General features: G+C 40.2%; 2 protein-coding genes across 2 annotated transcripts; one reads left to right on the forward strand and one right to left on the reverse strand.

The window, feature by feature from the left end:
- The first annotated feature begins 681 nt into the window (after positions 1 to 681).
- Positions 682 to 4357, forward strand: noxo1a (NADPH oxidase organizer 1a). Its single transcript, XM_027139008.2, has 8 exons — positions 682 to 819; positions 906 to 986; positions 1125 to 1203; positions 1411 to 1594; positions 1719 to 1909; positions 2025 to 2132; positions 2405 to 2522; positions 2750 to 4357. The coding sequence occupies exons 1-8, from the start codon at positions 754 to 756 to the stop codon at positions 3372 to 3374; spliced, it is 1452 nt and encodes a 483-aa protein (XP_026994809.1). The 5' UTR covers positions 682 to 753; the 3' UTR covers positions 3375 to 4357.
- A 2278-nt stretch (positions 4358 to 6635) lies between these two features.
- tbl3 (transducin beta like 3) lies at positions 6636 to 25805 on the reverse strand. The gene is made up of 23 exons (XM_027139123.2): positions 25490 to 25805; positions 25309 to 25360; positions 25121 to 25216; positions 24686 to 24733; positions 24443 to 24584; positions 24257 to 24341; positions 23935 to 24105; positions 23170 to 23245; positions 22961 to 23057; positions 22389 to 22600; positions 21659 to 21800; positions 21391 to 21449; positions 19693 to 19799; positions 18733 to 18868; positions 17383 to 17613; positions 17139 to 17209; positions 16100 to 16256; positions 15706 to 15764; positions 14504 to 14607; positions 11126 to 11197; positions 10240 to 10398; positions 8252 to 8345; positions 6636 to 7211 (listed from the first exon to the last, which is right to left on the reverse strand). Exons 1-23 carry the CDS (start codon positions 25519 to 25521, stop codon positions 6866 to 6868), a joined length of 2748 nt encoding a protein of 915 aa, XP_026994924.1. The 5' UTR covers positions 25522 to 25805; the 3' UTR covers positions 6636 to 6865.
- Between the last annotated feature and the right edge of the window lie 7 nt (positions 25806 to 25812).

Genomic DNA, 25812 nt, shown 5'->3' on the forward strand with positions numbered 1-25812 from the left:
AAACCGCACAACAAAATATCTCAGTTTCTAGATGATCCGGTATGTTTTCCTGAAAATTTCCTTTCTGACCACCAATTAGATGGATATTAAAGATGGATTTTTCAAAATGTTGATTATTGTTGTATTTACCTTACATGGTTAATGGAAATTGGAAATGAAGAGTACTGTGCACTGTTTACCCAAACTTTGTTATAACTCGCAATGTCGCAATACTTATTTTATGACTTGTGCATTGAAAAAGTCAATGGAAAAAAAAAAACATTTTACAGTTCCAAAAGTAAAAAAAATAGTTACAGAAAAACATTTACTTTCATGATCTTTGAAGGCATTCTTTTCTACTCTCTCTCTCTCTCTCTCTCTCTCTCTCTCTCTCTCTCTCTCTCTCTCTCTCTCTCTCTCTCTCTCTCTCTCTCTTCATATATTCTGTTTCCCTCTAGAGAGTGTTTTCAATGTTTATGTTTCATGAAATGTTTTAATACTAACATCAAATTACTATTTCTTGGTTTTAGTAATTAAATTTATACGTATGAATAAATACATATATATGTATATGTAAGTTTCAGGACAAACATTTACATGTAAAAACAAATTCCATTTTTATTACAGAACTTCCCCTGGGGTGGTTTAACGAAGCACCTCCCTGCTTTCTGACTCCACCTTACTGTGCTTTATATACGCTTGTGCATGCTGCATTTCCTCAGTGTGTTTCTTCACCTGTAGAAACAGTGGACTTAGAGTTTAAAGGAAAAGGAAATGGAAGAACGCAGAGTTCCTGTTAGTGTTCGGCTTTTAGGTGTGATGCACAAGGAGAAGAGCAAAGTAAGCCAGAGTTTACTGTGCACTGCTTTTTTCTTGTACCTAAACAAAATGCAGAAAATCTAAACTTGCTTGTATTTTTCCTCTAGCTTTACATGACCTCTGTTCTTTGGTCAGATCAAAATGAAATCATCGTCTACAGAACGCTTGAAGAATTTAAAACATTGCATGTAAGTATTTACCCCGTATATCAATCCTGTTTTATGTATGTATGTATGTATGTATGTATGTATGTATGTATGTATGTATGTATGTATGTATGTATGCATTTGACTTTTTTACATATACTGGTTTTTATTTTTTTTCAGGTTCAACTTAAGAAAAAATGTGCAAGTTCATATTCAGGTCCTTTTCAAAGGTCAATAAGGATTGTTCCCAAATTTAAAGGTAAATATGATCTTTCTATAATTATTAACACATAAAGTACTTATTTTTTATCATTGATATAGTGGTTATAATACCAATAGAATGCATATTTATTATAGGACATATTAGTTATTTCTAAATAAACAGGTATTTTTCGATAAATATAAAAGAATAAATTGTATGTAATAATTGGATCTAATATTTAGCCTGTATTTTATGTGCTTGTAGCAGAGAAAGTAAAGAGAGGCATTCAGAAGAAGAGCTACAGTAAGTCCCTGCTGAGGCTGAAGCCACTGGAAGAGTACTGCACTGCACTGCTGAACGCTAATCCTTCTGTCTCTCAAAGCTCAGAACTCATCCAGTTTCTGCTTCCGAGACCAGAGGATCTGAAACCAGAATTTTCTAAAAATAGGTACACACATGTACACACACACACACACACACACACACACACACACACACATGCACACAAAAACCTGTTTTCAACATGTGAGAAATGGAATAAAGTAGACTAACTAAAACGTGATTTGGCACAGCATCATGGTCATGCCATCAGATGAATCTCTGGGCAGAAGCACTGACGTGAAATCAGATGCCAGCGTAATCCAGCCATTCGTGACCGAAGTGTACCGCTGCATCGCTCCCTATGAGACTAAGGACACAAAGAACCGTCCCTTCAAGGTTGAGGTGGGAGAAACTGTGGATGTGCTCATCAAGGACAAAGCAGGTGAGTTTATATCTTTATGCTTTCTTATGCCTTTATGATACCTAAATGCCCTCTTTTCTTCACAATTCACATGTTTGTATGCTTTCATGTAAATGTTGGAACTGTGTCATTAAAGGCTGGTGGCTGGTTGAGAATGAGTGTAAATGCCTCGCCTGGTTTCCTGCTCCATACCTGAAAAATGCTGAAGCAGAAGATGAACCTGCTGATGAAGAAGTTGGAGAAGGTAAGATATGTGATAGGAGTTTAGAAAGAATATTACTGAGAACATTCCTTATAGTTTGTACTGATCGTGAAGCCGTGCACTACTGGCATCAGGCCAATTTCTAGAAAGCAGACATAATGTTTCCAGACATAATGTTATTGTAGAACCAGGTTCAAATTCCAGACATACTTCCATTGTCATGACCTACTAAAGTATCTCTAAAGGGTTATGGAAAAATCACGGGAAAATGAAAAAGTCTTATTTAACATTTATTCCCACTCTTCTGCCTATAGCTACTCTATGTGTTGCCACCAAAAGCTACAAATCCACAAAAATGGACGAAATCTCTGTGGAGATCGGATCCGTGGTTGAGGCTGTACGAAAATCGAATGACGGATGGTGGTTAGTTAGGTAAGCATTCTTCTTTGTGACTGCAGACTAAGAAGCAGATAATGCACTTACCACAGATAACCTCACCATTTGTTGAATAAACAAAATCCTACATTTCAAACACAAATAAAATTGAAAGAAACATAGCACGAAGGGTTTGTTGATGATTTATCTCCTTTGATTTGTGCCTATGAAATTGCTCCATATATTATTTCTTAAAATCTCATTGGCCTTCTCTTTTATCTCAGGTACAACTGCAGGACTGGTTACATCCCTTCTATGTACCTGCAGCCATATGTTAATCCACGATTGCAAATCATTAGCACCCAGAGGGGTCTTCACAGCTCTACCCTAAACTTGGCTCCGATTCACGTCCCTGCTAGCTCTTCTCTGATGATCCCAGGAAATGAGCTGAGTCGTTCACATAGCAACCTCCTGTGGATTCCAGAAGACAACCTTATTGTCAGCGATAAGTCCAAATCACACTCCCTGAATGTTTTAACAGATGCTCAGCACAGGCCACCTGCCATCAAAGTGGATAGTGTGGAAGAAGACAGGGACAGGAGCTTCAGCGACAGCAGTGAAGAAAGCTTTAGCGACAGTGCCAGCTCCTCAAGCAGTGGGTCTGTCTGTGTGAGCAGCCCGACAGACACCCAGCGGTGTAGAACTCCCCAGCCCAACCACCTCAATCCCACCGACAGCAGGATGTTGCACAGCAAATCTGAACCCTCTGTGTTCCAGTCACCCAGGACACCCAAAATTCCCCCCAGACCTCAAGCGCAAGAAATCCTCCAACGTTGCACCACAGTGACCCGTAAGAACGTCTCCAAAAACCAGATGCTTTCTGCAAATGGAGACATCCACAGCCGCTGAACACAACTACAGATCGTTCTTCTTTTCACAATTCCATCTAGATCTGTTTCACCGAACCTGTGTGATCGTTAGTTGCATGTGGCAAGTGTACAGTGAAGGAGAATACGGTTAGAAATATTCTTTTGTTTTTCTTATTGAACATAATTAATTGATCCATAACCCTAGGCAGAAAGACTTGGAAGGGCAACTGCAATCTACTTAATGATGCATGTCATATATTTTATTCTACATCACTTACATTAGAAACAGTGACAAGGATAAGGGTTCTTTAGGGGTTTCTCCCCCCTTAAAGCAGAGGATTGTCAATTTTCAGTAGATAATAAGTGTCTAATGCCTTGCAAACAACCAGTTTGTAGTATATCTTGTAGTCCTTGTAATCGTAGAAGCATGTTGTAAGTGCCACTCGTTTTAAGACTAGGCTGTCTTAATAAACTGAAAGAAAACAAACCTTTCAGACCTGCTACCTTGGAGGCTCTATAGAGACCCCTACTAGAATAATTACACAGTGAAAAAAATGTACAATCTGTCTCTGTATTTATAGAGATATTTATATATATATAGTTCTCTATGGTCTGTGATGAAAATTTCATATACGTTTTGCTTTCTGCAACCATACTGAAAATCTCTTCCATACTGGAAATCCAATGTAGTGCATCATATCTGCAGTATTTATTGTACTTGTCACTGAAGTGAGACATCACAAGACTGCTCTCATCATCAGTGCATTTTTATATGATCCAATATAACCTTGTGTTTAATTAGAATCGCTGAACTCTTGATGTCTAAAATGAAGTGTTAAGTATGAGAATGTAATCTGTTCTCTCTTCATTTTATTCTCTTAAAGTCTATACTTAAGATTTGCAAATCATACTTTATACAAAATCACCTGTATATCGATAATCCCATGTTCTTAACATTTTGGTTCTCTTCTATTGTATGTATTTACAATAAAAATCAATAAAATATTACACCAATAACTGTAGGTTCTTGCATTCATATCTATCTCAACTCAAAATTTATACCCTGAACACAGATCTAGTTTAACATTATTTTGGTTAGAAAATATATAGCAAAGCTATAAAAATGCCCCAAAATGCCTCGGGGTAGCTTGAAACAAACAGACTGTCTGAAACAAGGGCAGAGCCTCAGCAGTCAGGTAAAGAGTCTCAGACAGGTCAGATATGTAGTCAGATATGTAGTTCAGAATGTGGAACACTATTTGCAGATCATAAATCTGTCACATACATGCAGGCTTTGTTTTATAAATGCCAAGATTGCACAGATAAGAATCTTAAGATAAAATAAGAGTGCTTTAAGTGCACGCCTTGGTTTGAAAGATAAACACATGCTTCAGGTCTCTGTGCATATTTCTGAGATAAGCGGTTGCTGTGGAATATAATTTTTTTTTTTTGTTTTGTGTTTCGTGTCGTCTAATCCTCGTTCTACTAGCCATTAAACTAGCCATTAAAAGTAAACATTCAAACGTTTAAATCCACTCTGATTGAAGGAAAGCAGCCAGACATCACTTTTTCGGTCTATACTATACTTTGTCTTATCAAATTCATCTGAAGAAATAAATTTTCCACCGAAACAGTGGAAATGTATTTAAAATCGAAACCCTCATGCAAACATAATGGTGGACAAAACCAGATGGTGGTAAAACAGTCTAGAATGGAGAACCTCTAGGTTAAGATACAGTACATACACAAAAGAAACCAGCATTTTCACTGTATTTGGGGGTATTTAGGAATAAACCACATGCCACTTTTTCACTGAAAAAACCTAATTGGACAAAGTATCATGATACTTTGGTGGAAAATCCTTTGTAGCTAATAACTGCCTGAAGACTGGAACACACCGACATCACCATATGCTGGGTTTCTACACTGGAAAATGCTTAATTAGGCCTTTACTGCTGTGGTCTTCACTTCGTGTTTGTCCTTGCTGTGTTTTGCCTTCAGCATGTGAAATTCATGCTTATATAGATTCAGGTCAAGTGACTTTGCAATTGCAGAATTCAGGTCATTGTCCATCAACACTAAGAAACACTGTCCTGTGGGTTTTGAAGCATTTGGCTAAATGTGAGCAGATAATATAGTCCTATACACTCCTGAATTTATCTAGCTGCTCTTGTCAGAAGTTACATCATCAGTAATTATAAGTGAACCAGCTGTTTTAGCAGCCATGCTAAATGTACAAGCCCACACCATGAACAGTTCATGAGCAACTCAATTCCTTCTCTTCCTATCATTCTGTTCTTTGTCTCCTCTGGACTTCATATTGAGAGTTAACAGTTAAATAATGTTAGACCATTTCTTTGCTTACTTCTGAAGTGCAGTATTGAGTACACAGCTGGACATGAAACAGCTGAGCAACCAATTATCCAATCAACGGTCCCTTAAACATTTACATCCCGATAAATATCCTTCAGTTATATCTGAATGTCTGCACTTTGGGCTCCTCTTCGTCATTTATTTCAAAGTACTGTGGTAGACACCTAAAATAACAACAACTTTATGGAATATGCCATGGTTTTGCTGATCTGCTGTGTGATCAGATTTCTCAGAAATGACAGAGATCTGATTTAAAGATCCACACCATGGATCTTAGGGCCTTTTTACACCTGGTCACTTCGTGTGTTTTCTCTGATCCGATAGCTATCAGATTTGTTAAAACTGTTCCATTTACATTAGGCCACATAAATACGTCTTGGCGAATCGGATATCAATCTGATCTTTCTATTCCCGCCCAAAACGCAAATATATTTTACCCCATTTCCGGGGTAATTGAAATGGAACACACTTTGGTGTATGCGATTGCTACAAAAAACAGCATTTATTGTTTGCTGCATTTTCGCTGGCGGCAGCAGTGCTTTTAAGACCCAATGAGACACCTGGGTGAAAGATTGGACCCGCCGCTGGTGGGAAAACATATTTGTTTCTGGCGCGATGCACAACTCGCGAGTCACCTGCGAGTGACGTACTTCCGTTTGGGAGGAGTATAGCGCTGACTTATGTGGCTTGAACAACCACATGCATTTACACCTGTCCAGTTTCCTTTGAAATGCGTCCCAGACCACCTCCTGAAGTGGTTTGAGCGATCGGATTTATATCCGTCTCGAAACCGTTTCGGAGGGCATTTACACCTGGTCTTTTTACCATCGGATAGCTCTCTGACCACAGAAAACGCATTAAGTGACCAGGTGTAAAAACCCCCTTAGGTGCAACACTTTATCTTATGTAACAATAAATAAAGACCTTCTCAAACATGTAAATTTATTTAAAATCCTCAATGACTATGACAAAGAACACAAGGTATTTTTTTCTTTTGGGAAGATGATATAAAAAGGAAAAGCATGTCCTTTATAGAAGTACATACAATTAAATGACATAGACCTTTGAGTGAGAGACCTGGTTCCTGCTTGCTCTCATTCAACATTGCCACACCATACAGTACTGTACTCAGAGACAGATATTTTTATATCATTGTGATCAGCTTGCGTTGGTCAGAATAGATGCATTGGCCACTGCAGCCTTGGCAGTCGCAACAGTGAAAATGTCCACATCTTTATCATCGTCGTCATCGCCTGAGCTCTCATCACTGGATACATGACCGCTGTTTTTCACCCCATTACCCCCCCTTTCTTTGGTGCGGAGTCCTTTCAAGGCACTGACACTGTCATTATCGCTGTTCTCTGAGTTTTCACTGCTGTCTGCTTCCCCCATATCATCACTTTCGTCAGCGCTCTCCTGCTGTCTTGGTTTCTGCCCAGGCTGCTTGTCTACTGTGAATATGTCCTGAGGACTGGTGTCCATCTCTTCTTCCTGTAGTTCAACACTGGAGAAAAGTTCTCAGATTAGATCAGATTATGAAATCATTCCAATGACTAATTACACAGCTTCTGTTTCAGTGAAAATGATCCAATGTAAACCTAAGTGTAAAGAGAGACTCCAGGATCCGGTTTCATTTAGGTGCCTTGTAGCTCTTGAAATTAAATAAAAAAAAAAAAAAAAAAGTATAAATATATGTTGTATATCTTATTTTTTACTAGGCTTATTTGCCGATAATGGATGCATTTTGTTCCTAACTGCTAAATAAGGTTAAAACCTTTCGTGGATTTAGTTTCATTTAAGTAAAACACATCCACGGTAATAACGTGATACCGTACGGTACGGGGAAAAAACAAACGCACAAAAAAACGACCTTCTCTCTCAATAGCACAATATAAACCACAATATCTGTTCAAGTCAAACTGACCGACAACATGACAGATCATTGCATCGATAGTGAAGGTGCACAGAAGTTCTTAATAAGAGTCTGAATGCCAAACAAGCAAAACTATAGAAGCTGCTAGAACATGTGAAAAAACCTTTAAGAGTGCATCTAGGGCTTCAGTGGATAACTAAATATACCCAGAGACAAACTGGTTTCTTGGTGCAACTGATCCTCTGTATGATAATAAGCACTAGATACTGATAAACAATAGGGTTTGCTTGTCAGTGTGACATTTCATGCCAGTGTGGAATGCAGAAGGATAAGAATGTGTATGCTTTGTCTGCGTACTGAACAATCGGGTCAAAAACTAAAAACGTACGTGCGTGCTTGCTAATAAAACTTTTCTGTTGCTTTTGATGACAAGTAATTGTACGAGGTGTCACGGTTTCAGTTAATCGTGGTGTAGGAACAGGGCACTACACCACAGTCAAGATTATCTGTGCTTATTTTTTTATTTATAAAAATATTTATTATATAAAATATAAAATATTTTTATAAATATATTTATAACATATTTTTTATATAAAATATTTTATTATTTTCTTTTTTATTTTACTGTCTTAATCTGTGTCTGTATCTCCTCCATGCTCTTCTCTGCTCACCCGTCTTTGCTTCCCGTCACTCGCATCTTCTGCCACATGTAATCCAAGAACATGGAGGACTGGAGCAGACGGCCGATCCTCTGCATGTGTCTCTCTGCAAAGGCAAAGCCACGACTGTGTCACATGTCATGATCAAAGATTAACCTCCTTAAAGTCTGAAAATTAATACCTTAAATTATAGCCCTTTATATTTCATTACATGACTGTGCTTTGGCAGAATCCACTTCAGGGAACAGGAGCTATTGGTTTCCCCTGGTGTCCAAATTCAGATTTCATAATTAAGACTGTTACTTTATCTGCTTTTAGAAACCGCACCACAATACTTTTAAACGGTTTTAGAGAAATATTCAGGTTATGAGGTCAAAGTATAACAGACACTAAGCTAATTTAGTTAACAGTTACTGAAGGAGACAACGGTTTCAGCAAAAAATAATGCTGTTACTGATTTTTTTCTCGCTCTCTCTCTCTCACACACACACACACACACACACACACACACACACACACACACTATCACACACACACATACACTATCACACACACACATACACTATCACACTGATGTTGACACTGTGACACTTGATATTGTGCACTATTAATACTTGCAGTAAAAAAAAAGTGTGGAAACTTTGTACCTGACTGCTCTAGGTACTAAACTGTGAACCAAGAGGTGACAGACTCCATAAAAATAATAGATTGGTGGATTTTTAAAATCGGTGCATGTTCATGAGTATTCAGGGGTTAATACTGTATGCAGTGGTGTAGTCTACGTGATACGCAGGTATACGCCGTATACCCACTAGGAAATGCCAAGGATTTCCGTATACCTACTTAAAAAGCGTGAGGATACGTAATAATATCGTTTTGGGACAGAACTTTCATTCATAAATTCACCCCGTCTGTGTTGCGAACACAGACTGTGGTTGCGATTGCGAATCACTAATGTTTTTGGACCATTGGGGCTTCCGATCTGTGACCTGATCTGACGTCACCTACCAAGGAGGAAAATGGGTTGCTTGGTGGTGTTTTTTGGCGCAAATTTGAAATTAACTAACTAATGTAAAAGAAGATATGAAACGAAAGCAGACCCAAACTACACTCAGTGTTTTCGGAAGCCTGCGCTTTGTAAACTACCAGTTCATTCTGTTCACAATATTCTGCAATGAAAGAGTGTTGGTGATAAAACTGAACAAATGTTTATTGTTCACTCTTAAATGTACATTGAAAATTGACAGCTGATAAAACCTGTGCTCCAGGTCCCATATTCATATAACATTTAAGGCTAAATGTAGCTCTTAAAGGTATAAAGTTCACCCAAAAATGAAAATTGTGTTATTTCCTCACCCTCAATTTGTTCCAAAACTGTATGAGTTTCTTTCTTCTGTTTAACACAAAAGATGATATTTTGAAAAATGTTAGTAATCAGACAGTTGGCAGCACCCACTGTCTTTCATAGTCTATATTTTTTCCTACTGTGAAAGTCAATAGGTGCTGCCAACTGTCTGATTACATTTAGCCTTAAATGTTATACGAATATGGGACCTGGAGCACAGGTTTTATCAGCTGACTGTCTTTTGTTGCTTATAATAAATTGGAATGTTGATAACACACAAGTCTTTTATAATGCTCTCAATTACATGTAGATATTTTATATATTAAATATAATATACATATTTTATGTATTAGTGAGTGTGGTGGTGCCTATGTGGTGTCGCTCTAGGATGGGTGTGTATGAGGCTGGGAGGGGGGAAAAAAAAATCACAGTATACTCACTACAAAAAACTAGACTACACCACTGACTGTATGTCATTTGAAACTCAACAAGAATATGACACCTTACTTAAATAAGGATGTGTGTGTGTGTGTTTGTGTGTGTGTGTGTGTGTGTGTGTGTGTGTGTGTGTGTGTGTGTGTGTGTGTGTGAGTGATTGTAAAAAGGAAATGAATATGATTAATTGAACAGCATCTTCAGACACGATCTGACTAACCAGTGTAAGGGATGAGGCCCTCTAGGTGACTGCGTGCTCCCTGGAACTGCAGCAGCTCTTCTGGGCTCAGGTGAGTTAGCAGCACCTGTAGCACCGCCTGGGCGCTCAGACAGCTCCGTGCATTTGTGTTCCACACCACGCAGTATCGCAGCAGAGACTCTGAAAATATAAGCACACGATGATTATTTCCTTTAAACCTGAACAATATAAATTCCTGTTCTGCTCAAGTGTGTACATGAGAGAAAAAAAAAAGAGCTTTTTTTTTTTTAAATGAAATGAAATTTTATCATTTTACTCCTTGTCACTTGATCATAAACTCTACCACAATTGCCTGCTTTTGACCAGGAAGGTCACAATTTTATAAGATAGAGGAAAAAATTGTGTGTGTGTGTGGGTTGGGGGTGTATGTGTGTGTGCGTGTGTGAAGAGACAACGGTTAGACAATTTTACATACACATACTATAAGATTTATGTGATTAGATTAATTAAATAATAATATTACTATTCTTTTTTAGTTGTAGTTGATAGTAATGATGTCATATCTATTGTTTATTGTATTGTCATTTCTAGGAAACTGCTAAGGGACTGTGTCAGTATTAACGAAAGATTTACTGAATAATTAACAAATCAAATAATAATTACATTTTTTTCGTACGTCATTTGGCAGATGCCTTTGTCAGTGATTTACAGAAGTGCTTTAGACGTCTCTGTTAACAAATGCATCGATACTGGTTCACCAGCTCACAGACTAAGAATGGGCTCATTATAATACGGACTCCATAATTATTTTTGCTCATCACTTTTAAAGACTATGATTTACAATGGAAGAATAAGAATAAAAGCTCTTTGTTGCACTGAAATAAAGAGAATAGTGGAGTTAGCTCACCCTTCTGGTCCTGACGTAGCCTAAGGATGGTTTTTTCCAGATGCTGTCCAGCCTCTTCCTCTTGCTGGATTTCTGCCAACACAGAGATCATTGGCAACATCAGAAAGTAGGACAGTAGTCAACCTTTTAGCCCCAAGTATGAAGACATGTATTTAAAGACAATTTAACAGCAACAGTGGTCATCATTAAAACTGCATAACTGATGAAAAACCTGATTTAATACCCGTATAATTGTAGCCTACACCTGATGAGTCACACAACTAAATTTACAACAAAAGTGCTGGCTGAATACCAAGCTGTCACTCTGGAGTTTCCGAACGAGAGGTGTGTTTAAAAAGCACAGCGATTTTCCCCTTGTTACACAACATCAGTCAACATCACTGGAAAGTTTGAAGCCGGTGACAATACGAGGGATAAACCAGTGCAACAAAGAGCTTTTATTCTTCTATTGTAAGTCATAGTCTTTAAAAATGATGAACAAAAATAATTATGGAGTCCATATTATAATGAGCCTATTCTTATGCCCATGCACTTATAGTCTGTGAGCTGGTGAACCAGTATCGATGTGTTCGTTAATAGAGACGTCTAAAGCACTTCTGTAAATCACTGATCAAAGGCATCTGCCAAATGCTGTACGTAAACAATTCAATTATTATTTTATTCGTTAATTATTCAATAAATCTTTCGTTAATACTCCCACAGTCCATCAGCAGTTTCCTAGAAATGACAAAATGCCTTTACTTTCATTTTGTCTCACGGCTGACTGCAGATGAAGTTTCATATAAAACTAATACTTCTTAAATTATTATTAAAGTTAATTGTTTCTACATTTATTTAACCAAGACCATAAAATCCTGTGTCAAGTAAATATTCCGGTTATATAATCTTTAACAATTGCTTAAACCCTACTGTGTTTAATAATTCCCGAACATATATGATTTGAATTCTATGTATTCATCTAGATCGAATTAAACTCAATAGACTGGATTAATAAGTTTAACTAAGTACAAATTACAGATGGGGATTTTGTACAGGAGTGGAGCCCAATGTGCTTTTCTGCTGCTGTAGCTCAATCTGCCTCACAGTTTGCTGTGGTGTCCGAGGTGATTTTTTTGCACACTTAAGTAAAATGGTTTTAAAACTAAAATCTAAAAAATGCTTAAAAGGATTTTTTTTCCACGATTCCGAAACATTTGTGGTGTTATAAAAATATTTTTAGAATGTATCCTCTACTGCGCCTTCTCTCGTAACAAAGACTGCAATACAATACATGAGAAGGGAAAAAACAGAGGCAGGGGAAACATGCGTTTACATATCCAAACTTAAAACATGAGCCATTTTCCATTCAGGAAGCTCAGATTCTCACATTGGAAAAGTATGCATCAATGATCAATGACAGATAAACCTGTTCAATTGGTCTGAGAAACTTCCCCGAAATGCCAGTGGCACAAAAAGGACTGCTGTATTATTACACACCTTCTACAAGTAACTCCATTTCAGAGTTTTAGACACAACCTACACATGCAAATTTGCCTTTGTAGTCACTGGCCACTTTAATAGAAACACATGTACACCTGCTCGTTCACACTATTATACGATCGGCCAGTCACGTGGTTGAAACAGTGCATAAAATCATGCTGTTGTAGAGCAAGAGCATCGAATACTGTTCACATCAAACATCACAATGGGGAAACTTGGCATGGGTTTTGGATCCAGACAGACTGATTTGGGGTATTTCTGAAACTACTGATCTTCTAGAGTCTGGTTTTCCTCCCATTCTGATACTGATCTAAATTTGTGCTAAAGCTCTTGACCGACATCGGTGTGATAGCACTATACTGCTGACACACGCACAGCCAATTGGATAATTGTATGAACGTGTGAGAATGTGCACGTACGCCGCATTGTCCACTTTTTTTTTTTTTTTTTTACAACTGCAAGACTGAAAAGTCTGTCCAATAGGTGGGACACGAGCCTTCCTCTGGTAAACAAAGTAAATGGTTTTGTTTGTGCCAGATTGTTGTCGAAAACAGTAGAAACAATGCAAATGTAGATGATACATCAAGCCATTAAAGCAATCTTGTTACCACGGGCTTTAATACGTCTTATTAAACACAAAAACTTTACAAAAGGACACCATGCACATTTGTCATGCCTTCAAGAAGCCATTTGTGAAATGCCGCATTTTGTAGGCGCGTCGGAGTAAAGTAGCATTTTGCAGGAGTTGCTTCATCTTCACCATAACTTTAGTGTACTCCAGATGAGTTAAAGGAGCTGTTGCTCCAAGTGACCGAGTAGCAGGAGGAGGGGAAGAGATGCAGCCTTCTGTCTTATACGGAGTGTTTTCGTCCATTTCATATTTAATGACTTAATAATTCAAGCACTTTTTAAGCACAACTAGATTAAAACAATGGCTATGTACAAACCCTGCAGAGAGAACGGCTGCCACAAATACGGCACGTTGTCTTCTGTACTGCGTCGCAACCTGCCATTTTATTCATATTGGAATTGTACCTGGATTGTATTCTCTCTCATCAAATGATTGAACCTTCCTGGTTTGTCGTTTTTGTAAGATCAGGGAAAGCTGGCTGCTGTGTGGGAAACTGGCAGGTGACTTTATTAATAAAGACAAATCGTTAACAATCTAAAACAAGGAAATAAAACAATCCAACAGTCCATGGGCGTAAATCCCGGGGGTGGGGGGGCGGGGGGATTGGGGGTTTCTTTGACTCTCTATTGTGAAAAATATGTATGTATACCTAAATAATTGTGTGAGTAGAAAAAAAACGCACAAATGCATTTAGAAACAGTTGAGTTCCCCCTCCCCTTCCTCACAGTGGTTTGACCCACTGCCTGCTTTCCCAGTTCATCTCACCTACTCTGCACACGCAAGTCAGGTGTGTGGCTGCGGCTCAGTTAATGTTAAACTCCATTAAGTAGGGGATTTTATTCACTTAAATAAAGCGATTCTCTTTAATGTACTTGATGCGGACTCATTCATAAATTAGGTGCGACAAAAATGCTGATTACCGATATCATTTTCCATGAATCTGCTATATTAGTGATTAAAATCTGACTTATCTAGTTAACATTAGCTTGTTTACAATAGCTTGTTGCATAGTGCACTGTAACTGACACGCCAAAGCCTCCAGAAAAACTTTAAAAATAACCATAATGACGCAGTCTCCATGCTACTATAATAATGATAAAAGCAAAGTTTTTCACTGTATTCGTTTTTCAAAAAGCAAACTTTTTGACTGTATTGTGTCCCCCCTTCGAAAATTGCTCATGAGAAACTTTATATTTATTCCCCCACCCCACCCCCTATTACATGAAATTTGCACCCATGCAACAGTCTATAAGAACTGATGACTGTACCTTTGATGACTCGAAGCACAGTATGAGGCTGATCCAGTGAGATGGCTATACCCAGAGCCTTCAAAAAGTTCTTCTCATGAAGCAGATTGGACAACTCCTGCTGCCTGAAATGAAGTCAAACCGTTTCAATAACTCGGACAACCGGAGGCACCAAAAATAACATGACTTTGAGGGAAGGATACTCTACAACCTGTACAAAACTAAAAAACGCTCCTGAACCACTGGTGAAAAAGGAGTTCTAAAAATCCTACCGTAAACATACGCTGCATTTGGACCTACTTATATTACGTACATACTCATAATACACATACTCATACATAATAGTACATTTTACACCCTTATCCAGAGCGACTTGCAATTTTATCCTATTTTATAGAACTGAGCATGTTAGGGTTAAGGGCCTTGCTCAGGGGCCAAGCAGTGGCAGATTTGGTGGACCTGGGATTTGAACTCACAACCTTCTGAGAGTACTGGGAGTACTTTCAGACAGGTCATGTAACGGAAGAGAAATGTTGTTGCCTAGTTACAAATCATCACCGTAAACAAACTTTGCATTGCATTTCAACTTTATATTCATGAATCCTACAATTCATACTAAATAATGACATTAACACTCCCTTCGTTTACTCCACCACACGTCATTTACACTTCTCTCAAATGTGCTTAAAATGCAGCAAAACAAACCGTCACAAAACTCCTCCCTCACGCAAAGACTTGTTAGCAATATTTGCTGAAAAGTTTGCACTGATCAAAAATTTGTGTTTAATACAAAATCTACCAGAAACAGAAGGTAGAACCTTCTGGGTACTCAGTTCAACATACTATGCTCTGGGACACACTAATTCTGATCTCAGACACTATTCGGTTTGGATAGAAAGCCAACTGGGGCACAGGAAGGCTATTTTATATCCCAGATCAGCTGCGCGGTTTGTTTGACTCAGATTTTCGCTGATTAGACGACTAGCAAAGAACTTAAGTGTCCACTCGCACTCATAATTCCCTGCGCCAGGCGTCGACTCAGATTGCGGTGTGTAACGCGACTCCAGCTGAACACTGACCTGCTCTAGCACCGTGTATCCGAATTCTCCTGCTTAAATAGCAATATACTGCTAGCTATAGTATCATTCCAAGTATACAACCTTTTACATAGTTGAAAACTAGTTGAAAACTGAAAACAGTTTAGAACACAAGAGGAATCTTACTTCAGAATCTGATCTTCTTGCTTCGCCTGCTCCTCGGCCAGCTCCTCCTCTGTGACATCCTGAAAGGAGAAGCAGAGACAGACAGCTAAGGGAAATTGCATCACTTATTTTCCCGTTTTTCACACTGCTCACACTCACACGAGGTCAACGATTATTCCTGGGGATTCATAATCCGGTGTTTTGTGTCAACGATTTAAGCACGGTTTGATAAACCCAGGACTAAAGTGCTGCAACTCCTCATCAGTTTCTACTTGTTAATTAGCCAACGATGAGATGAAACCCCAATTTCTTCTGTAGTCGCTGTCCGTCTTTGTCTTTTGCCCGTCTTTAAACGTTACCATAGCAACCCCTCCCTTTTAACAATGTGTTAGTAAAAAGCTAAGGATGGTCAGACCTTCCACACTGTGATATTGGAGTCAGCAGAGCCGGTCACTATCAGGTCATCGCTGCTGTTGCCGTGCAGAGCCCACACTTTGTCCTGGTGTGCATCAAACGTCTTCACACACTCATTGGTCTTAATGGTCCAGAGCTTCACAAGACCATCAGAACCACTACAGGACAACAGAGGACAAAGACAAAAGGCAAAGAGATCAGAAACCTCTATTTACCTCATGCACTAAAAACAACAATGCCTGTCTTTATCGTTTACGCATCGTGGGAATATTTTGTCTCACACCATATATATATATATATATAAAATCACTGGCCACTTTAATAGGAACACCAGCTCATTATCTAATCTGCCAGTCGTGTGGTTAAAGCGATGCATAAACACATGCTGTTGTAGAGCAAGAGCAACAAATACTGTTCATATCAAACATCACAATGGGGAAAATTAGCATGGGTTTTGGATACAGACAGGAGCTGATTGGAGTATTTCTGAAATGAATGAATGGATAAATAAATAAATAAATAAATAAATAAATAAATAAATAAAAAAGCAAGCAGCAGTTAGGTTGATGAGAGAGCTCAAAGGAGATTGAGCAGACTGACTCAAGCTGTCAGAAAGACTACAGACTCACAAAATCACTAATGTCACATGGATCTGGTTTTCCTCCCATTCTGATACTGATCTGTATCTAAAGCTCATAAGCAATATCAGTGATAGCACTATACTGCGCTGCTGACACAGGTGTTCCTAATAATGTGGCTAGTGAGTGTGCAGAATATTTATATATTTTTCTAAATAAATAAAAACATTAAAAAGTGAAAGAAAAGAAAGGGAAAAAAATGTAAACGTTTCTGAGGAAAACATGAGTGAAACGTGATCACAATGATGTGCTGTCAGAGAAATGAGATAAGACATCTTTCACTAAGCTGCCCAGTATTTTTCTAGCGCTTTATGAGTGTGTGTGGGTGTGTGTGCACGCGCGTGCGTGTGTGTGTGTGTGCGCTTTCCATTATTAGATAAATGGTGGAAATGTGTTGCTTACCCAGAGACTATCTGAGTGCCACGGCTGACAAATATTATCTTCAACACAGAGGCATCGTGTCCTTCAAACGTCTGCAGAAAATAAGATAACAGACAGAATTGAACCTCCACCGACCACGTGACGCACAATAACAGCTACAGCCATGCATTCCAAACTTAACACTTTTTACCACATTTTATCAGCCTAATTGTTAACCGCAAAACCGCTGCCTATGTGACTCATGTGCTTCTTCTATGAGAAATACCTTGAGGCAACTAAAGTCATGAAGCCCCCAGAGCTTGATTGCACCGTCGGCTGAGGCACTGGCCAGCACTTGGTCCACGGGGGAAAACTGCACACACCAGATGCCTCGTCGATGACCCCGGAACACCCCGAGTTGGCTCATGTCGGTCAGAGACCACAGCTTGGCCGTGCGATCCTGAGAACCCGAAGCTAGCAGCTTATCGTTGGGCGAGACGGCCACGCTGTTTATATCCTAAAAAGAAGGAGACGGAGTATAACTAATAACGGAGATGAACTTTTAAGAATATCGGACATTAAAAAAAAAAAGATTTCTGCACATATACAGGTAAGGAACAAATACGAGCCAGCAGATGAAATCACATAAAAGCTCTAAAAACAAGCCTATGAACACGTTTCAGAAGATTTTATATATCGGCTCATTTGTTTAAATCTGGTCAGATCTGTTTAGAGAACAGCAGCTCTGTCAGCAGTGTCGGCTGCAGGATGAGCTCATTCCAATACCTTATTGTTTTCATAGGAAGCAGGAACTTGCTTTCTTGTAACTTGTCATTCCAAACCGTAGATGTTTACACAAGGCAGAAATCGCCAGGTTTTTTTTTAATATTAAAATAATAAAGGTTTTATAGTAAAGTCGGAGTAAATTACACATTCATGTCAACAAGCTGCTTTGTTTTGTCTTCTAATTTTTAAGAGAAAGAGAAGGAATTACTGTATTTATGTGTAAAAGAGAAATTAATGTCTTTTATGCAACAATGAACAGAGAAAAAGTAACAAATGAGACTGATAATTTTCCGTAAATTGCCGTCGAATAAAAATAAAAAAACGGAATCACGGGGGGAAAAAAACAAAAAAAAAAAACAATGACTTACTGCTATAGAAAAATTATTAACTTCGGAGTAAAACATTATCTCTACTTGGCCTTATTTTCCTATAACAGCACATCTTAATGTTTTAATCCTCGCTTAGAAATGACTTTAATCCGATATTTGATCTATAGTGTGCGCTTTACAGCTGAAATCAGACATCGATCATACTAGTAGCTTGCCTTTTAAAATATTATTAAGCTACTAAAGGTTAAACAATCCTTCTCTCAGGGCTCTTAAAAAAACACCAACAAGTGTCCTGAATGAAATGAACTCTGATGCAGTAATAAACGTGTATTATTTAAGGTCAAGCTTTCTGAAAATGAGAACAAAGCATTCATTTTTAGTTTCAGACACAATGGGCTGCATGACACCGGAGATTATTTCCTCCTTACCAAAGCCATTTTTTTCACTGAAAGGACCTCAAATGGCACTTAAATCCATTTCTTAGGAACACACACTGATTCTTAACAAAGACAATGACTCACTTTATCATGGGCCTTGTCAGTGATCCGAGCAGTAAGCTGGGCTGGCTCGTCGCCCGGACCAGGAAGAAGATCAGGCAGAACCCATATTTTAATAGTACAGTCCTGACTTCCAGACACCAGGAAGGCCTTCTTTAACCTACGCACACATATGCAAACACACACACCCACACACACACACACAGTGAGCAGGAAATGGTACTTCAAGGCTGATAAAAATAAATGTTATCATCTTATTATAAAGTACTTAAAGGAAAAGATTTGCAGTTCAGTAGAACAGGAACTGACCCCAGGTGAATCGCAGAAAAAAACCTGATGTCGCTTTTATAGCTACTACAGTGAGACTAACTGCTCAGGTATGTAATTGCACGTGTAATTACTGTATAACGACGCACACACGGGTCCTAAGGAATTAAGCTGCTAAGATGAGCATATGGCAAATAGAACAGAACCAATCACATCTCTTTATTTATGACTGTGCGTTCCGTCTCCACTGCTTTGTTTTTCAAGACCGACGTAAGCTGTGAATACTGAGATGACGAGGTAACCGAGACTGTATTCGTCTGTGTTTACAAGGCTTCTGTCTTGTCTGTGTTTCTTATAAAGCATTATAAAGCATTAGACAGATACTTTAGTAAGGAGTCTGAATACAAGATGAATGACTAGGAAACAAAATGAAGAAAATGAGTTAAAAGATAGATTAGTTCTAATTCCAGTTGGACTTTTGGCAAAGACAAAGACATGGGAGTGTTATTGTACGTCCTGTAGTGTTTTTCCCCTCATAACTCCAGCAATATCCAAAAATGACATTATCCCAATAGGTGAAAGAATAACGCGGCGTTTATTTGAACTGTTTATAGTTACGTATGATGGTACAGAATGAGGGATGATTCAGTCGGAACTTTAAATAGCTACGCTTCTTCATATATTTATAAATGATTGAAAAAAGATTTCACGTGTGACCTGGAGCAGGAAATGGAGCCCACAGCGTTGGAGTGGCCTTGACCCTGAGCCACACACTGTACATGGCCAGTAGCAGGGTCCATCTTCCACACACGCACTGAATTATCCTGTACAAACACGAACACACACACACACACACAGACACAGTGGGAGAGAGAGAGACACACACACACAGTGGGAGAGAGAGAGACACACACACACAGGGAGAGAGAGAGACACACACACACAGTGGGAGAGAGAGAGACACACACACACAGTGGGAGAGAGAGAGACACACACACAGTGGGAGAGAGAGAGACACACACACACAGTGGGAGAGAGAGAGACACACACACACAGTGGGAGAGAGAGAGAGACACACACACACAGTGGGAGAGAGAGAGACACACACACACAGTGGGAGAGAGAGAGACACACACACACACAGTGGGAGAGAGAGAGACACACACACACAGTGGGAGAGAGAGACACACACACACAGTGGGAGAGAGACACACACACACACACACACAGTGGGAGAGAGAGACACACACACACAGTGGGAGAGAGAGAGACACACACACACAGTGGGAGAGAGAGAGACACACACACAGTGGGAGGGAGAGAGACACACACACAGTGGGAGGGAGAGAGACACACACACAGTGGGAGGGAGAGAGACACACACAGTGGGAGGGAGAGAGAGAGAGACACACACACAGTGGGAGGGAGAGAGAGAGACACACAGTGGGAGGGAGAGAGAGAGACACACACAGTGGGAGGGAGAGAGAGAGAGAGAGACACACACACACAGTAAGAGATACACACACACAGTGGGAGAGGGAGAGAGAGAGAGAGAGAGAGAGAGACACACACACACAGTGGGAGAGAGAGAGACACACACACAGTGGGAGAGAGAGAGACACACACACACAGTGGGAGAGAGTGAGACACACACACACACAGTGGGAGAGAGAGAGACACACACACACAGTGGGAGAGAGAGACACACACACACAGTGGGAGAGAGACACACACACACAGTGGGAGAGAGACACACACACACAGTGGGAGAGAGACACACACACACAGTGGGAGAGAGAGACACACACACACACAGTGGGAGAGAGAGAGACACACACACAGTGGGAGGGAGAGAGACACACACAGTGGGAGGGAGAGAGACACACACACAGTGGGAGGGAGAGAGAGAGAGAGACACACACACAGTGGGAGGGAGAGAGAGAGACACACAGTGGGAGGGAGAGAGAGAGACACACACAGTGGGAGGGAGAGAGAGAGACACACACAGTGGGAGGGAGAGAGACACACACAGTGGGAGGGAGAGAGACACACACACAGTGGGAGGGAGAGAGAGAGAGACACACACAGTGGGAGGGAGAGAGAGAGACACACAGTGGGAGGGAGAGAGAGAGACACACACAGTGGGAGGGAGAGAGAGAGAGAGACACACACACAGTAAGAGATACACACACACAGTGGGAGAGGGAGAGAGAGAGAGAGAGAGAGAGACACACACACATACAGTAAGAGAGACACACACACAGTGGGAGAGAGAGACACAAACACACCCCACACACACGCACACAGAAACACATCTTTAGAGAGGAAGAAAGCTTTTTTTCAGCCACTTTATAAACACCTTTGTTATTTGGATTGTGTATCTGATTTCATCACTCAGGGGATAAACTGGCTCACCTTGGCACAGCTTGCAAACATGCAACGTTTTCTAAACACATCCAGTGAGAGAACAGTGTCTAGAAAAATCATAAATAGGTAAGTCATTAGAATTTGATTATAACTACACACAGCTTCGCTGTACTTTATGCATGAACGTAGAGTGAACTCTGAATGCACTTTGGGATTCAGACACTAAACATCATGCAAACATATACAACCTGATCACAGGACTCGTGTGACAGGAAACAACCCTGTGCTGAAGCGCCCTCTGCTGGCTGTTACTGACCTGTATGTCCGTGGAGAATCTGGCAGCTGTTGGTGGCCAACTCAAACACCTTGAGCTGCGAGCTGTTCGTGGCCACTACTATGTGACTGTCCTCTTTTCCCAGGAACCTCACATCCAGGACGTCATCATTATAGCCCACAAACTTCAAAAAAGATAATAAAAGCATAATTTGTTTTAAACAATAGTGTTGTGATGTTCGACAGTGATGCGAGTCAAGCAAGTGTGTGACGCCCCGTCCGAGCGAGTGTGTGACGCCCCGTCCGAGCGTGTGACGCCCCGTCCGAGCGAGTGTGTGATGCCCCGTCCGAGCGAGTGTGTGACGCCCCGTCCGAGCGAGTGTGTGACGCCCCGTCCGAGCGAGTGTGTGACGCCCCGTCCGAGCGAGTGTGTGACGCCCCGTCCGAGCGAGTGTGTGACGCCCCGTCCGAGCGAGTGTGTGACGCCCCGTCCGAGCGAGTGTGTGACGCCCCGTCCGAGCGGGTGTGAGACGCCCCGTCCGAGCGAGTGTGTGACGCCCCGTCCGAGCGAGTGTGTGAAATCCATTTCATTTTTATGCCATTATTTTAAATATGGAATGATCGCATCATCTCTCCTACTGCTACCTGTTATCCATCTAAAAGACATAAGCGTGCCAAAACCCTACATTTCAATTGTACCGATGAATTTGCAGTGATCCCAAGTGTCTAAGAGAAGCGCTTAAGAGACTCGCTTGAGAGGAGTACGTGCTCACCTGGTGCTGCACGGTGAGGGAGGGCAGCTGGTAGAACAGGATGTTGTGCTCGGCAGTAACTGTAGCCAAGCGGTTGCAAAGAGGAAGGAACAGGCAGTAGAGCAAGCTAAGAGGATCTCCGTCTTCCTGCGCTGTCTGGAACGCTGCACCGTTTGGGAGCGTCTGTGTGAACACACACCGTGCCGAGCTCGACTCCCAAACCCTCAGCACACCTAGGCAGCATGAGGCGACAATTATTGCCATCATATGTACTGGATTATATTGCACAAGAAAACCTTAAGCTACAGAGCCAATCACTGTATGTCTGTATGTGATTACATAAAACAAACATTAAGTATCAGGGAACTATAGAAAAGCGCTAACGGTAGCTAACAATCACTGGCATTAAAGTAAAACAATGTTAAGATTTATAGCTGATAAAGTTAAACAAATGCATCTACCAGTGAGGAGCACATAAACACAACGTACACACCTTCAGTTCAAACCTGGGTCAGATATTTTCATCACCACCCGGGAAAAGAATCATTAAACAGTAACGAGTCGGTATGTTCCACAAGAAGAGAGTTTTCTACCTTTACTGCCTGCGGTGACAAAGTGTAGCTCTTTACTTTTCACACCAAGCTCAGAGTAGTCCTCGTTTTCTGGCAGAATGACGACTCCTTCTACAGCCTTAAAACAGAAAACACACGTACAAATGAAACCGTTTCCACTACATCGACAGCTCATCCAAGCAAAATATGGCACGCAAATGTGGACAGGATGGGATATACAGATTTCACACCTCATACACAGGAACGGTTCTCTTTACTTTCCTCTCGTTCAGGTCCCACACTGTGCAGATTTTGTCTCGGCCAGAGCTGGAATCATGCGCGGCGACAAAAGAACATTTTATCAGGGATTATTGCCGAGACGAAATCTATTGTTGACAATAAAAATAGTCTATGCCTTTAATGGTGTATTTATGAGCATTGGTAGAAAGTGGGTGAATAATCATGTTTAGTTTTTTTCAGCATTTATTACTGGCGGAAAATAAAGTGTGTATTAACATGTGGGTGATTGACACATAATCGGGTTTCACTCTGCTGAGACAAGAATTACTAACTAACTGCCCTAACAACCTTAGTAGAATAGATTTATCACTATCAGGAATAATACAATCACGGTTAAAGCTGGACGCAACATCGCACACCACCGTACGCCAGTTAAGAGATATTGTCAATTCGTCATAAATATCTAATTCACTCACAAGACAAACTGTTCAGTAAAACTAGAGTCTAGGACTAACTTTCTTGCTTTCCACAAACCGGTGACCTAATTAATCAGCACGTGGTTATTAAGAAAAAGAAAATATAATTCGATCACTCAGAAACTTGTCGACTGAAACGGTAGATGTGGCAAATGTGCGCAAATGCCAAATGTGCAGGAAACGTATAACGGATGAAAACTTTTTTTTTATGATTCCGTTATTTTTTTTTTTCTCAGGGTGGTAAAAAAATGCTGGAATATTTACTCGACCGTAAACCGTTAAACGTTCCCTTCAGTGTACCTGATCAGCGTGTGGCCATCGGGAGAAAAGGCCAGCGATGTGACTCTGCTGAAGTGGCTCTCCAGAATGCAGATGCACTTGCTGGTGCTCAGGTCCCAAATACGGATTCCACACTCCATAGAAGAAGAGAAGAGCTGCAGCAGACTGATGTCTGGATGGAACTGCACCAAACTGAACAAAGCATCATCATCATCATCATCATCATCATAATAATATTTCGGACAGTACTCAAGTTATGTTTCAAGATTTAGTACAGTAGAATTTTTGGCAAATGTGATACTAAATGCTGCTCAGTCTAAAGAATTTGTACTTCATAACTTACTGAACAACACCAGAGGAGCCTTTCAGATTGTGTGTGCAGTACTGTTTGACTACATCCCACAGCTTTATTGTGCCATCACAACCCCCTATAAAAAAACAGTAGAGGTTTATATTTGCCTTTATGGTCACTATGTATATGTACGGTATAACGACGGATCTCTCACGGCAAGATTAAACTACATCCTACCAGTCGCCAAAAGAGTAGAAGTGCAGTCGAACGTCATGCTGGCCACAGGCACGTTGTGAATCGCCCTCCATGACCGAGTGCACTTTTCTTGCTTCCAGTCCCACTGCTTCAGCAGCAAGGCCCTGCTAGCAGTAACCAGCATCTGCAATTAAATACAAACACAGCAACTTCATGGCTGATCTTTTGAGAAAGATGGATTGTTAACAGAAAGGAATATGAATGACAGAAAGGAGAATCGATTACCTCATCGTCGGGGCTGAGAGAGAATGAGGTGATGTCCTCCTGATCATCCTATATTTAAAAATAGTATAATGAACCATAAAGTAGTCGTGCATATTAATTGACTACGTTTACATTTCTGTCATATAGCAGACACCCCTTATCCAGAGTGACTTACATTTTTATTTAAATTTATACAACTGAGCAATTGAGGGTTAAGGGAATTGCTCAGGGGCCCAGCACTTTGACAGCACCGGACCTGAGATTCGAACTCACGACCTTTCCGATCAGTAGTCCAACATCTTAACCACTAGACTACCACGTCCCCATGTGATTACATGTTACCCGGTCCTGGAAAACCAATTGTACTGTATCAGCTACTAAAACAATAAATAACAGGGGGTTCACCAGAAAGTGGGTTGGTACCCTGTACTTTGTAAAAGAAAGCTGTACACTTACCTGCTCAATACTATGAACAATTTTGCCTGTGGAAATCTGCAAAATGTTGATTCGTGGCCCAGAGGTGCAAAAGAGATGCTTTTCATCATGGCTTATCTTTATATGAGAAGGGAAAAACAAACTTACAGAAAGAACTAATAACATTTTAATCGAAGGTATATCAGATATACATTAGTACATTTATTTACCTGCACTTTCCCTCCCTTGTAGAACGGTTCGATTTTGCTGGAGACGGTGTAACTACAGAGTAAACAAAAGCTAGTGTTAGATTAGTGCAGCACATGCAGTAAACAGCTTTGCTATCTTTACTAGCTACATCACCATGTACACATACATACACCTTACATCACAGCAGTTATCAAAACTTACTTTGTTTTAAACCGTAATGTGTTGGCTGCCATGCCCACACCTTTTTTTGACTGATTTATTTTTTTAAGTTATTTACAGTATTACAACTTCAACTAAGCACATTCTCCCTCACGCAGTGTACATGTGTTCAGACTCAGCGGCGTCGCACAAATATGACGTCAGACTAAAAAAAACAAACCCTCTTCCTAACGAGGAAATGTTCTGTCTACGTTATACGAGTTATTTTGCGCTTAACGGGTTAATATATTACGCGAACATGCTGTTTATGAATTCATTTATACGTCTGTTGTATCTCTAAAAGGGTTTAAGAAGTATATAATCGA

The sequence above is a fragment of the Tachysurus fulvidraco genome, chromosome 15, assembly GCF_022655615.1.
Source record: "Tachysurus fulvidraco isolate hzauxx_2018 chromosome 15, HZAU_PFXX_2.0, whole genome shotgun sequence".
Classification (NCBI taxonomy): Eukaryota; Metazoa; Chordata; class Actinopteri; order Siluriformes; family Bagridae; genus Tachysurus; species Tachysurus fulvidraco.

Coding starts and splice junctions, on each gene's coding strand:
- noxo1a (XM_027139008.2), top strand. CDS start 754: ATGGAAGAACGCAGAGTTCCTGTTAGTGTTCGGCTTTTAGGTGTGATG. Junction 820..905: donor TGCACAAGGAGAAGAGCAAA/GTAAGCCAGAGT, acceptor TTTTTCCTCTAG/CTTTACATGACCTCTGTTCT. Junction 2,523..2,749: donor GACGGATGGTGGTTAGTTAG/GTAAGCATTCTT, acceptor CTTTTATCTCAG/GTACAACTGCAGGACTGGTT.
- tbl3 (XM_027139123.2), bottom strand. CDS start 25,521: ATGGCAGCCAACACATTACGGTTTAAAACAAA. Junction 21,450..21,658: donor GATTCTCCACGGACATACAG/GTCAGTAACAGC, acceptor TGATTTTTCTAG/ACACTGTTCTCTCACTGGAT. Junction 15,765..16,099: donor CCAATATCACAGTGTGGAAG/GTCTGACCATCC, acceptor TTCTCCTTTCAG/GATGTCACAGAGGAGGAGCT.